The sequence below is a fragment of the Prionailurus bengalensis genome, chromosome X, assembly GCF_016509475.1.
Source record: "Prionailurus bengalensis isolate Pbe53 chromosome X, Fcat_Pben_1.1_paternal_pri, whole genome shotgun sequence".
Taxonomy (NCBI): domain Eukaryota; kingdom Metazoa; phylum Chordata; class Mammalia; order Carnivora; family Felidae; genus Prionailurus; species Prionailurus bengalensis.
Window position 1 is genome coordinate 112,756,649 of NC_057361.1, and position 14,665 is coordinate 112,771,313.

General features: G+C 47.5%; 1 protein-coding gene across 11 annotated transcripts in view; it reads left to right on the top strand.

Moving 5' to 3' along the window:
• Nucleotides 1-593: 593 nt before the first annotated feature.
• The window catches only part of INTS6L (integrator complex subunit 6 like), a 56,429-nt gene continuing 42,357 nt past the window's right edge, over nucleotides 594-14,665 (top strand). For 2 of the 11 annotated variants that reach the window (XM_043571076.1, XM_043571080.1), the window contains exons 1-2: nucleotides 743-1,107; nucleotides 1,250-1,327. In XM_043571076.1, the coding sequence (XP_043427011.1) occupies nucleotides 997-1,107; nucleotides 1,250-1,327 (189 nt within the window). In that variant the 5' untranslated portion in view covers nucleotides 743-996. Of the gene's footprint in view, nucleotides 1,108-1,249; nucleotides 1,328-14,665 lie in introns of all 11 variants that reach the window. The other 9 variants (XM_043571072.1, XM_043571074.1, XM_043571073.1 and 6 more) reach the window with 8 other exon arrangements.

Below are 14,665 nucleotides of genomic sequence, written 5' to 3' on the forward strand. Positions count from 1 at the left end.
CCATGGGTAGAATTATCACAGTCAGGCCAATACTTGAAAAGCTCAATGAAACTGAAGAAGCTTGTAGATACAAAAGGCCAGTTTAGGTAACCGTGTTTGTTCCAAGCTTTGGTTTTCTTTCTAAGTAGATATATGTGGAATGCAAGGCCAGCAACCGCCTTACAAATACTGATCAAGAGTGGGGAGGCATCGAAAGGAATGCGAGTAGGTCTTGCCAGGAAAGAAGTTTGCTGCTTCTGAAATGTTTTGGTCTTAGCCACTGGCAGGATTGATCGATTGCAGTTAGCAGAGCGTTTTCTGTGCAGCCTGTCCAAGCATCTGCTTCTGTAGTGCTGCGCAACTGTTGCTCAAATTCACTCTTCCTTTCGAGCCATCGTGTTTGAAGAGCAAGAGAATATCCATCCAAACCACCCTAAGTACCCTAACGGCTTCCAAGTCATTTAAAGGAGGGTCCTTAACATCTCCCCTCACTTACCCCCCGCTTGGGTTCAAACTTCAACTCCCAGGGTTCGCCCAAGTCCCGCCCCTTGCCCTGTCATCTAATGAATATGCAAATACCACATAATTGGCAGCCAATGGCGTGGTTTCTGGTCACATGGTGCCCATGGTAGGTGAGCGGACAGAAGTTGTGTGTCGGTGAACAGAGACAGCTCTCAGTCTGGGGCGAGCGCTTGAGTGAGCGTGGACGGATGCTTGGGCAGTAGTCCCTGCGGCGGCGGCGGCGGCGGCGGCAGTAGTGGTGGCAGGGGAGGGGAAAGGGGGAGGGCCCCGAGGGCTACACACGCTCCCACTTTCAAGTTCCCTTGGAGGGAGAGGAGGTGGGGCTGCAGAAAGAGGAGGCCAGGAGCAGTTCCATCCGTCCCGTCCCGTCTCCCCCTTTTCCTCTTGCTCCTTGCACCCTGCGTCTGCGAGAGTTGAGGGTTCGGGTGGCAGTCCGCGGCAGTGAGGGCAAGAGGGCCAGGAGAGTGGGCAGCGGAGCCAGGGGTGCGGGGGAAGATGCCCATCCTGCTGTTCCTCATAGACACGTCCGCCTCTATGAACCAGCGCACTGACCTGGGCACCTCCTATTTGGACATTGCCAAAGGCGCTGTGGAGTTATTCTTGAAGGTAAAGGGAGGGGAGGGGAGAGCTGGGGAGAGCTCCCGAGGGATGGGGGTGGTGGTGGATCTAGGTGCTTCTGTAACGTCTGTATCGCCCCCCTCCTCCCTCCTTCCCTTCGCGGCCCCCTCCGTCATCCCTCGTCCCGCAGCTGCGCGCCCGGGACCCGGCCAGCCGCGGAGACAGGTACATGCTGGTCACCTACGACGAACCCCCGTACTGCATCAAGGTAAAGGGGCCACCGAGGGAGTGGGCGGGCGGGAAGTGGGAGCCAGGCTCCCCGGGGCTGCCGCCCCTGCCCCCGCCCGAGGCGGTGCTGCGGCGCCCGGCGGGGCGCGCGGGCCCGGCGGGCGGGGAGGGGGGGGGGCGCGCGGAAGGCGGGCGGAGCGGCGGCGGCGCCCGGGGCCGGGGCCGGGGGACGCCGGAGGGGCGGCCCCGGGACGAACGGCGCGGAGGCCGAGCCGGCGGCGGCGCCGACCGCAGCGGCCTCGGAACATGGCGGACATTTTGCTTTTGTATGAGCCAGAGAGGGAGACTGAGGGCGCTGCTGAGATGGAAAGGAGGGAGGGGAGGGAGGGGAGGGGAAGGAAGACCCGACACCGGGAGGGAGGTTGCGGGATGGGCCCGCCCCCTCGGGGCGCACCGGGAGCGGCGGCGGCGGCCCCGGGGCCGAGCGGGCTGGGCGACTCCGCCCCGAGGTGCTGCGGGCCCGGCGCGCGGGCTCTCCCGGCGCCGGCTCCTCCTCCTCCGGGCCCAGCCTCCTCCCCCTCCCCCCTCCTCTGCCCGCCCCTCCCCTCCCCCCCCCCCGCGCCTCCCCCTTCTTCCTCCCGCTCCCCTCCCCTTCCTGCTGAGAGCGTGGCAGAGCCAGCCGCCGGCCTTCGGAGTGGAGCCGGAGCCCGTGCACGTCTGTGGTCTCTACCCCGCCCCACCCGATGGCAGATCAGCCCGCGGAGCTAGCCTCCCCCACCCTAGACCCGGAGAAACTTCTCATTTCTCCCCCTGGATCGGTCCGCTCCAGCCCGCTCTCGGGCACCTTAGCGACTGTTAGTGTTTCCTTGCAGACTCCGCCGAAGCCGCGACGGGCTGGGGCGGGGACGTGCGGATCGGAACTCACTGGGGGCCCGAGCTTTTTAAGGACCTGGCCTACCTATTTACATCCTAAATTAGGTTGCTGTTAGCCACGCAGGGATTTGTCCGGGGAGAAGAAAGGAAGGAAGGGGGAGGACTCGACTGCGCGAGGCTGCGGTAGTCCAATTCGATGATTCGATCCACGGGATTCTGACCTACAGGCGAAAAGTAGGGAGGATTTAACCTCCGTGGGGTAGTTAATTCCTGTTCCTAATGGTGAGGAGATAAAGAACTGCCTTGCCTGCAGTGGCCCGATAAACTAGAACTCAGACTGTTAAGTCAACCTGCATGAGAGTCCTGCTTGCATGTTGAAATTTCAAAAATATATTACCATAATCCTTGACGTCTTTTGCTAGACGCCTTCTTTTTCTCAGAATTACCTTAATTGTGCTGGGGAGCTGCAGTCGGGACATGTTGTAATCCGTTTCAGCCGAGGGACGTGTTTAAAAGAATGGAACCTACCAAACTGAAGAGTTGGCCAGAGAGAGCGTGCCTTCAGAAATAAGGCCAAAGGGAGGCTTTAAATTTGTAACTCGTAGCTTGGGTTCACAGTTTGATTATTAGGTTCCCCTTCAAAGTGTTCTGGTTTGGGGGCTTTGTTTTCAGTTTGTGATTTATCTGTGTTAAAAACTGCAGCAAGTAGACCGCTTCCAAAATGCCACAAGCTTTTAAAAAATGTCAGTTTCCCAAAAGGGTGTGACCATTTTTTTTCCACATAGAAAAGCAGATGTTTGTACGTCCTAAGTCTGAAAGTCTACACCCTTTGAGTACTAATACAGATAAGAACCCACCATTTGTAGGGTGGCCATTTGAAATTCTCCTTAATTTGAACGAGGAAAAAGGATAAGCCACAAAGCCGTGTGGCTTTTTTTTCTGTAAAGGATAACTTACTTAACATTTTTCTGAAATGCCAAGACTTGCCATTTAAAAGTGTTGTTGTTGTTGTTTTTGGTCTAGAAACATTTCGTGGCAATATTTACAGAATCTTTGGAAAGGAAAAAGAAAGTCTCACCTTCCCACCCCATCCCACAGCGCCCCCCTCCCCCCCCCAACAACCATGGTGACATCTTTTTACCTAGCATCTTTATCATGGTATATACATGTTACTTTATGTCCTGCTTTTCCCGCCTGTTTTGTCCCATGAATTATTCTGGGTTGCCACATAGTCTTCATACTTAAAATTTTTAGTGGCTGTGTAACTTATCCATGGTATTTTAGAGGCTCCAGATAGTTCTATGAACAGAGGGGGAAAGTTGGACTTTGTTTTTAGTGGAAATTTCATCTCTCAGCTCTCTTAATCCTGCCATGTTATATATCACATTTTTTCCCCTTTAGAAAAAAAGCATCCTTCCAAGTTGAATTTGATCTTTCTTTTCTTCTGTAGATGGGATAGGAGAAGGCACCCTGTGTAATACTTTTAATTAACGATCATTAGTTAGCTTATGATTTAGCCTTGATGCTTTTCAAAGGTTTGCTCAGGTTTTTCATTTTAATCTCACATGATACTTACATGCGCTAGAAAATGGTTACTGGTTAGTTATCTTAATGATGTCCTCGTCATGTTGCTGTCCGTACCTGAATCACTAACGATGTACATCTTTGGTAGCATTTTCTTTTTCTGGGTCTCCTCAGCCAGTCCTCTGCCTCCCCCACCCCGCCCCTCAGCATGTGGTAACTATTTGTTCTTTGGCTTTTAGGATCTAGGCATTTGGGAAGGCCTGAAATTTTAGAACATCTGGTGACTTTTTCTTAAAAGTTAGTTGAGTCTTTCATTAGCTAATAGCTGGGAGCCAGAAAGGTCTGTTTTCTGTCACACCGATTATCAAATTGGTCTTTCTTTGATTGTCAGCAGGCATCTTGGTCCCTACTCAAAACTTCACTCTCCGTTAAGAGTCTGGGTCCCTTCAGCCAAGTGATGTTACATAGGGCTTTGCCGGTAGCTTATTTGTCTGCAGAATAGTGTGAACTGTATTTCTCAATTGCTCTCCAGTTGGAGGGTCATTGTTTATCTCTTCTCAAAATAACTACTTATTTCTCAGGTCTTGGTTATATCCAGCTCCAAACACTGCCGAACGAATTGTGTGTGTGTGTGTGTGTGTGTGTGTGTGTGTGTGTGTGCGCTACTGGAAGATTCAGGGCTGTTGGTGGTGTAAACAGGCATGAGTTGTGCATTTGGGAGGGTTTTTTGTTTTTTTTTTCTAATAGGCGTGGAACTCTTCCCAGTATATCCACTTACAGGCTCTGACAATAAATCTTGTCAAAAGTTACAGTGACTGGAATTTTTCTCTGATGTATACTGTTGTGTACATGAATATAGTATTTCACGTAGGGCTTAGTGGATTCTTACTGCACTTAGGGATGGCTATGTGCTCTTTTAAAATTCGTCATACCTGTTACTTGCAGTCTGGCGTGGATGGAATTCGGTTTGATTTGGGGACCGTATAGAAAGCATGTGGAATGCAAGCATTTTGTGCTACATCTGTTTCAAGCTTTGCTTTGTAGACAGGTTTTATACATAGTGTCACAAAGCTTAACACTACTTTCATACAACGGTATCTACACAGCTGGGATGAAACCCTGTTTAATAGTTTAAAATTTCGAGTATATCCATATAAGACTAATACATGATTTAAAAAAGTGGGCTTTAGGGGCATCTGGGTGGCTTAGTTGGTTAAGGGTCTGACTTCAGCTCAGGTCGTGATCTCTGGGTTCGTGGGTTCGAGCCCCGTGTCGGGCTCTGTGCTGACAGCTCAGAGCCTGGAGCCCGCTTCGGATTCTGTGTTTCCCCTCTGTCTCTGCCCCTCCTCCACCCACTCCCTGTCTCTCTCTCTCAAAAAAAATAAATAAACAGTAAAAAAAATTTTTTTAAAGTGGGCTTTGTTTTGCATACTAGTTCCTAATAGTTTTGGCTGAGGTTCCGCTGCCTTGTGTGTGTTGTTTTGCCATGAATCACAATTTCCTTTTATTCAGTGAAAGATAGCTGAGGTAAGCCTGTGGGTACTACCAGCTCCCAGCAAATTGAGGGCACCAAGAAGAAAGTGAACCATGAGACTGGGGAACATAATAAATATTCAAAATAGTTTGAAGTGACTTTCTTAAAATGATATCTTTTTTATTGAAGGAAATGCTTTTTTAATATAAACCTGAGTCACTTTTCTAGAAATAGCTGAAACACATGTATAAATAGTGGGCAGAAGTGTTTTTTTTTTTTAACATATAAATAGGAAGAGATGTTTCAAAGAACTAGCCCAAGTCTGTAATTTGAAAACATAGAGCATTTGAAAAAGTGAAACTTTCCCTTGAGTGTTGCTTTTTTTCACATCCTGTAGCTAGTTGTGTTTACTGGTATCTGTATGCCTTTATCAACATGTATCAGCAAAGGCAGTATTTGGGCTTACAGATTTAGGAAGTAAACTTGGGCTTTTTAAACAATTTTTCTTTTACATTTATTTATTTTTGAGAGACAGAGAGAGACAGAGTGCGAGCAGGGGAGGGGCAGAGAGAGAGGGAGACACAGAATCCGAAGCAGGCTCCAGGCTCTGAGCTGTCATCACAGAGCCCGACGTGGGGCTCGAACCCATGAACCGTGAGATCATGACCTGAGCCGAAGTCGGACGCTTAACCGACTGAGCCACCCAGGCGCCCCTAAACTTGGGCTTTTTAAATGACCTGTGTTCCCAGCATTTATTGGTATTTTAACGAACGCATAACTTTTTCATATGCCCACAAGTGTATTTTATGGGCCTTATTTGGACAGAAGAGTGACCTTTAGGGGAGCCTTTCACTGTGGTTGGAAGCTAAGGAAGTGCTTTTGGGTGAAACAGTAGCCACACGGCCTATGAGAGTAGAGGGTGCACTCTACACGCAAAATGCCACAAAGGCGGTGCATTGACTTTTGTGATGAATTGTGTCTCCCCTGACCTAGCTTCCTTTTCACCTTCCTCGCTGGCCCCTCAAAGCATGCGATGATCGTTATTTTGACATTAGAAAAGGGAGGAGAACCATTAACAAAATGAAAAGGCAACCTACTGAATGGGAGAAAATATTTGCCCATCACGTATGTACCTGATAGAGGTCAATATCCAAAATCTGTAAAGAACTCCTCCAACGCAGTAGCAAAATACCAATCTGGTTCACAGATGGGCAGAGGATCTGAATAGACGTTTTTTCCCAAGAAGACCTAGAGATGGCCAACAGGTGCATGAAAAGATGCTCAAGGTCATTAAGCGTCGAGGAAATGCAAATCGAGACCACAATGAGGTCTCACCTCATGCGAGTTAGAATGACTGTCTTCAAAAAGATAAGAGATAGCAGGATGTGGAAAAAAGGGCACCCTTGTGTGCTATGGGTGGGAATGCAAACTGGTGCAGCCACTCTGGAAGAGTGTGGAGGGTCCTCAAAAAATTAAAAATAGAACTACCCTATGCTCCAGCAATTCTGCTTCTGGGTATTTATCTCAAAATAAAAACACTGATTCAAAAAGATACCTGCACCCCCGGGCCCCTGGGTTTATCGCAGCATTATTTACAATAGCTAAGATATGGAAACAACATCAGTGTCCATTGATGGATAAATGGATGAAGAAATAGTGATACCTATATTATCCAGCTGCACAAAAGAAGCAGATCTTGCCATTTGCAAACCATGGATCGTGCTAAGTGACGTAAGTCAGACAGAGGAAGACAAATACTATCTGATCTCCCTTATATGTGGGATCTAAACAAAAGACGAAAACGACACACAAGCTCACAGGTACAGAAAACAGATCGGCGGTTGCCAGAGGCGGGAAGTGGGAGGTGGGCAGAATTGACTGAGGGGCCCAAAAGGTACAACCTTCCAGTTATAAAATAAATAAGTCATGGGGATTTTTTTTTGGTAATGTATGGCATGGCGGTGATAGTTAAAATACTGGGTTGCATATTTGAAAGTTGCTAAGGGAGCAAATCTTAAAAGTTCTCATCATAGGAAACAAAGAAAACCGTTTTGTGGCTGCACATGGCGGTGGATGTTAACCAGGCTTAATGTGGTGATCGTCCCGCAATATATACAAATACCACATCCGTATGTTGTATACGTGAAACTAATATAGCAATATGTCACTTATACACACATACCTACGAAGTCAATGCTTACCGACTTTCGTCCAACCTATGATTTAAATGTAGTTTACCAGAAAGAATTTGAAGAGTGAGGTACCGTTGAGTGGTAGCACTTTTTTCCCTTAGGCCAGGAATTAGAACTTTAGTGAAGAGCCTATACAAATAACCCTTCATCACTCATATATGTCACTCGATCCGAACCTCTGCTGGTTGTTTTGCAGTGAATAAAATATTTCTTCAAAAAAAAAAAAAAAAAAAAAACCAAGCAAAGTTTTCGATAAAAGACTAGATCTCTGGCCAGGGGAGTAAGTGCTGTCTCCAGACTGGGCACCCGCTGCCAGGTGACGGGGAGTTCTGGCAGAATTGCAGAGTCCTGTGTGTTCTGTACCCCCAAATCTCTCCTCTAGCCGTTCATTCTTACCTGCTTCTCCCTTGTTTCACTCTTGGTCCTTCCTCACCTGGACTGCTTTTGCAACAGCCACTCCGCTGGTTTCCCTGCTTCTGATCTGGTCTTGCCCCTCACTGATTCCTCCCCCTCATTGCCACCAGATTGGTCGTTATTTTTTCTTTAAGTTTATTTCATTTTGAGAGAGAGAGAGCGCGAGAGGGGCAGAGAGAGAGAGAGAGAGAGAGAGAGAGAGAGAGAGAGAGAGAACCCCAGGCAGGCTCCATGATGTCAGTACAGAGGCGAACTCCGGGCTCAAACTCACGGACCCTGAGCTCATGACCTGAGCTGAAATCAAGAGGCAGATGCTCAGCCAACTGAGCCATCCAGGTGCCCCTAAATCGGTCATTCTTAAAAGTAAAATAAAGTCACCCCCCTCCTAAAATCCTTCAGTGGTTCCCCCAGTACATTTCAGAGTAAAAGCCAGACTCCTCCAAGGCTTCCATGACCCTAGCTCACCTTCTCAACTGTGTCTTTCCACTCCTTTCCCTTCTCCTGGACCTCAGCCTCTGGCCACAGCGAGAAGGCTGTCTTCCCCAGACTTACTATGCCTCTTGCTTCTGTGCCATCGCATATGTTGTTCCCTGTGCCGGGGACACACTTGTTGACCTGACGCGCCTCAACTCTTGGTCCTACATTCTCAAAAGTCATTCTGCCCCTCTGCCCCACCCATACTCCCAGCAGTGTGACCACTCCCACTGTGATCCCCTGACACTGTCCAGACCTTCACTATAGCAATTAGCGTGTCATGTGGTGATTCCCGGCGTTCATGTTGGCCTCCCTAATGTGAGTTCTTTCAAGGGCACATACTTGAACTTCTATCTGAACCCTGAGCACTTAAGGGAGTGCCTAGATTTTAGCAGGTGCTCAGTAAATAGACAAAAAGTAATGTAGCAGAATTGTATTTTTTACAGGACCGATGTATATGCATCCCCTTTCTTTGTTGAAGTATAACTGATATACTGAAACACAGCAATCTTAACAACTCAATGCATTTTTACACCTTCATACGTTCATGTAACCTCCACCCCAGACCAAGATACAGAACGTTTCCGTCAACTCAGAAAATGCTTCTTCCTGTGATCCCTTCCTTCCTGCAGGTAACTGTTGGTCTGACCTTTGTCACCACTGTGGTGATATGATCAAAATGGTGTTTCCTGAAGAGAAGTCTGCCAGTGGATTGCTACTGTAGCGGTCTAGCTGTTCATTTGCCATAGGTTCACTGAGCACCCTCTCTGGACCAGGTCTGTTACAGGGGCCTATGACATAGGCCAGAAAGTCCTGGCCCAGGGAGAGACCAGCAGAGTAAAAGACGCAGTCCTAGTCATCAAAGTTCTTGAGAATGGACATTGGAAAAAGGTGACTGGAAAAAGTGGATTCGGGTATGGGGTGTGTGAAGAACAGTGGACTCTTTTTTTTTTTTTAAGTTTGCTTATTTATTTTGAAAGAGAGAGACAGAGCACAAGCGGGGGAGGGTCAGAGAGAAGGAGAGAGAGAATCCCAAGCAGGCTCCACACCGTCAACGCAGAGCCCGATGTGGGGCTCGGACTCTTGAACTGTGACATCCTGACCTGAGCTGAGATCAGGAGTCAGACGCTTAACTGTCTGTGCCACCCAGGCGCCCGAAGAACGGTGGGCTCTTAACCAACACACTGGAAGTGAGGGAGGAGGGTGGGCAGGACACAGCAGTGTGAATTCAGTTCATCCAGTCAGGATTGTAACTAGCCGAGACGAGACCACAAAAGGGCTTTGAAACCTCTGAGCTAGAGTTTGTACGTTTTTCCTGGGATGAAGAGCTTGCTGTCTGTACATTTGTTTGCTTATTCGCAGTGGCCTGCGTTGAGGTGGGCTAGGGAGTGGGCAGAAGGAAAGGGGGAGGCGACCCCCAAAATGGAGTTGCAATTGCCTCGTTTTGCATCAGTGCTGATCGCGTGAGAGCTTTTGGGCTGGAGGTTGGGATCAGGGTGGACGGGATGGCAGAAGGGCAGGGCGCATGTCAGGCCAGGGCAGATACTGTCCTCCGTTTGCCTGTGCTTCGAGAAGATAATCAGAACGGCTCATGAGACAGGGTTCGTAGGTGCACGGAGTGGTCAAACATGGCTACGGTTCCCACGACTCAGGGAGAGATGCGCTTCCCAGAGAAAGGCAGGGTCGAAGGACCCTCTGTAGGGGGGGAGCGACAGGTATGAAGGCGGGACCCCACTGGCTTAAGTTCTTAAATGAAGAATTCGTTGTAAACGTGGCCTCTGGTTCCCTTTCACCGAGAGTGTAAATGAGAGATCCAGGCAGTCCCTTCGTGTGAGTGCTTTCTGTGAGCTGGACCACGCTATCTCCTGGATACGATGTTCTAAATGGTGATTAGGTTCCCAGACCTTCCTCCCCAGGAAAGCCTTCTTAACCCTTAATGTCAGTTAGCCAGAGAACTATTGTGTTTGTTATTGTTTCCACGGGGGAAATGGATTTGGGTTTCCAAGGCGATTTGTGAAAAACACATCCTTCCCCCTCCTTTCTCACAACCCAGGGATGGTGGGGGCGGGGGGCGACATTATAAAGGCTCCAGCGATGAGGGTGAAGGGCTGAGGTGTTGGTGAGAGTAGGCACAGCTCTTCAAATATACCATTCATGTTTTAGATTGGCTATATTTACCCTGTTAAGAACAGTACCCACTGGCCACATGTGGTTTTTGAGCACTTGAAAGGTGACTTGTCTGAATCGAGATGTGCTGTAACTGTGGGACGCCTGGGTGACTCAGTCAATGAAGCGTCCACTTCGGCTCAGGTCACGATCTCACGGTACCTGAATCGGAGCCCCGCGTGGGGCTCTGTGCTGGCAGCTCGGAGCCTGGAGCCTGCTTCGGATTCTGTGTCTCCCTCTCTCTCTCTGCCCCTCCCCAGCTCGCGCTCTGTCTCTCTCTCTCTCTCCCTCTCTCTCAAAAATAAACATTAAAAATGAAAAAAAAAAAAAAAAGATGTGCTCTAAATGTAATTTAAACACTTGATTTTGAAAACTCGGTACAAAAATGTATAAAACATCTCATTAACCACTTTTAGATCAATTACAAATTTAAGCAACCATACTTTTTATATATTGGGTTAAATGAAATATACTATCAATTTCACCTACCTCAGTTTTTAAAAATGTGGCTACTTAAAAATACAAAATGACATATGTGGCATGCACTATGCTTCCGTTGGACAGCGGTGTTAGTTTCTATTCTTTCTTAAGATATTTCTGACTTTCGCATCCTAGAAATTACTTGCCAAGGAAGTTCCTTTCTCTTCAAGTTCTGTTTAAAATTAACACCATAATGGACTCATTTGTGTATGAAAGGTTATCATACAGTTCAGAGTTGATGGGTTGATAACCCTTGGCCCTGGGGCAAAATATGAAAGCATCCCATTCTTGTTTGTATTGAAAGCCAGTTTGGTGATCTAACTGGTTGGGTTAGAAGTGTTTTCCTAGGCTAAGTACAATAGAATATATGTGTGAACTCCTAACGTAAATGCGGGAATTCAGAATTCTGTTGGTAATGTGTGCTCGCCAGTGGCTCGAAATGTTCCATGCTTTTAGTGTTATTAGAAATATGTGACATAGCCCTCATTTGACTTAGAGAGCTCCTTGGCCCAAGAATTCTTAGGAACAGTATTCATCAATAAAAGTAGGATAAAGGATAAATTCTCTAGCTTGGCATAGTACAAAACCTAAGAAACAAAGGGAGGTTTGTATCACTGCTCTTATTGAAGACTTTCTGGATGTTCCCTAGCAAGCCCTTGTCTTATATCATGGGATGTCATCAGTAGCATTGAAAGGGGGGGTGGGGGTGGGTCCAGGTTCACACGATGGGAGAACTCCCATGATTATTACTTTCTCTAACCTCACTCCTCCTAATGGGGGTTACAGAAGTGACCACGTTATTTTTTGTGAGTGTGATGACTTCCACTTAAGGAAGAAAAAGCAATGTTTAATCCTGAGTCTGGACAAAAGTACTGAATGGCACGTATTTTGCATGTAACAGTTCATAGATGGTTTGGGGTCCTTCTAAAACCCTCCCTTGTAGTCGAAGGTGTTATCCGACTTTTACAGATAGGATTGGACATATAACTACTTTCTTGTAATAATGAACAAGAATACAAAAGCTTTCTAATAACAGCAGCTGACATTTATTGAGTAATGCTTATGCACCGGGCAATGTGCCAGTGAATATAAGGTACTTATTTTATTTATCTTCCCAACCAGCCTAAGTCAGAGGTACTGTTATTATCCCCATTTAACGGATAAGGAAACCGGGGCCCAGAGAGGTTAAGTAACACAGCCAAATAGTGACCCGGGTCTGTCTCTATTCCAGAGGCTTCGGTAATGAGCCGCTTTACTTTTCCTATCAGTCACGGGAGAACATTCCTTTTAATAACTTCTCGCTTGGATTTTCTCGTCATGATATATGTCCTGGAGCCGTGTTATTTAGACAGAACTGTCATGCTCTTAACTTACGGTTGTTTTTGGTATAGCAGTGCTTGGCACGATAGCAAGCCCTCACTGACTGAACATTATTACTGCCAGAGTCACTAGTTCTATTTTTTTCTGACGATTTCTAGGCGAGTATCACAGTGCATTCGTTTGTGAAACAGTTTGGCTTTTGATGGGCCACAGTTCTGCCCCTACCCTGGCAGCGTGTGGAGTTGGTGGGGATTGAGACTGGTTAGTGTGTCCATGTCAGGGGTGGAGTTTGAGGACGGTTCGCCTGGGCTGAGTAGACCCTATAGGAGAAGCAGTAGGCTTGAAAAAGCAGCAGGGTAGTCTTTGGCCTTCGAGTGGCTGCCAGGATCTGATTTGGCCACTTTGACTTTATCAATCTCCTGACAAATGTGTTTCTGGTAAGGAAAAGAAAGACATTCGGGATACTTCACAGTAACCGTTGCTTTCTTCCAAGCCACAACCTGTGGGGAGGCAGAGCGGCTTGGAAAAGGCTGGAAGGCACCATAAGCACCTTTACGGAGTTTTATGTATCGGCCTGTGCCTTTACCCGATGGTACCATTCTCATTGGCTCCACATCTCCCAGTCTCCCCAAGTCCCCGACCCCTTCCGGAGCCAGATACCTATTTCTCCTTCCTGCTTAGTTAAGCTGGGAAGGGTGGATTTCCGAGAAGGAACAGCGATGCCGCCCACTCAGCCACTGGGGTCCTAACCAGAGAAAAGGTACATGAAGGCTTTTGTACTGATGTGCCAGATGTTGGGAGAAAAAGTGGGGGTTCTGTTGCTTAAACCATGTGCTCCTGATTATGAGTCGTTAATGGCAGTTGGTTTTTTTTGTTTTGTTTTGTTGTTGTTGTTGTTGTTGTTATTTATATCCTGCCCCATAGGTCAAATAGTTCAGTAAACTTAGTACCAAGAGCCACATTTTGGACTTGAATGCGAGTGAACCAAAGGCAGAACGCATTTATGTTTGTGCAAGAAAGGAACAGTATGAATAAGAAAGGGCTGAGTTACTAATGTTTATTCTCTTTGCCCTTGACTGCCTTGTTCGTGGTCTCAAGTATTCCTTCCACACCGATGGCTCCCCATCTTCAGTTTCTTACCCAGGCACCTGTAGCTGACTACAGGGCATCTCCACTTGGCTGTCTGTCCTGCCATCAGCTCATAGTGACCATGTCAAGAAGACCCTGTGGTTCTAAACCTATCCCCTTTTCCATATTTCCCAGCTTTTAGTCACCCAGGGTTGAAAGCAAGGCATTATTTACCTTTGACCCTGTCCTTCCATTTCTTCTGAGATCTGTCCATCATCCCTGGGAAATGCTTCTTACATACGTTCCTTCATCACAATTTCTGCTGCCATCACCTGAGTCCAGATCCTGAAATTTGGTTCTTTGACCACTGTTAACAACCTTCGACTTGGTTCTCCAAAGTACCCCCCAAATTCCTACTCTTCCCACACCAACCGCCAAGTTTCTAAAAAAGATGGTGTCGACCCCTGTCCCCGCAACCAAGCCTCCAAAGACTCCCTAGGCCTATGGATGCCATCCTGAGCCCTCTGCAATCTGCTCCATGAGTGCATAGAAACTTATTCCCCGTCATCTGCCCACGGGAGTTCCCTGCATCAGCCAGACCTGTCTCTTCCACCCCCTGAGTTGGTCTCCCTTAGAGCATCAGTGAACCAAAAGAAGGAGGGAGATACAGAGAGGTGAAGGGGGGGAGGCGGGGAGGGAGGAGTGAACTGGCAGCATTCCAGTGAGGGTGTGACTTGAGGGGGAGGATGTGACCAAAGGTGCTTTATTATAATGAAGAAAAGTTGCAAAAGGAAGAGGGAAGAGGCTGGAGTATGACCTTTAGAGGTTGATTAGTCTGAACTAGACCAATAGGTTGTGATTTAAATTGGCCTGAAGTTGCCCGGAGGCACGGTTTAATCTGGAGCCCCATCTCTCTTTGCATTTGTCTGTGCCAAAGGGAGCCCGCATAACTAGACAGTAGACTGCAGGTTCCAGGGGAAAAAAGCTAGGCTTTCATACAGCCATGGCATTGGGAAGTGGGGGGCCCTCCTGTTTTATTTCTTATGGAAGAATGCTGAAGATGTGCGGGGCAAAGCTGTCCATGTTTCTTGAAAGCTTACTTGTAACCTCCATTTCATAGTGATGTTTTCAAGCTGTGTGTTAGAAGTCTGTTTAAATCTAGGTACTTTTACAAAAATCAGGTTTTAAAAAATGGTCATGGTACATCCTGTCTGGTAGATCACCCCACGCACTGTCGTGTACGTGTGCCAAGGGGTGTCACTTCAACTCTTAGCCACAGTCTGCCACTGATTAGATAGATACATGACCCTGGGCAAGTAAGTCGCTTACCTTTTATGTGGTCCATTTTCTTATCTATAAAATGAAGGGATTAGATTAGGTTATTTCCAGTGTT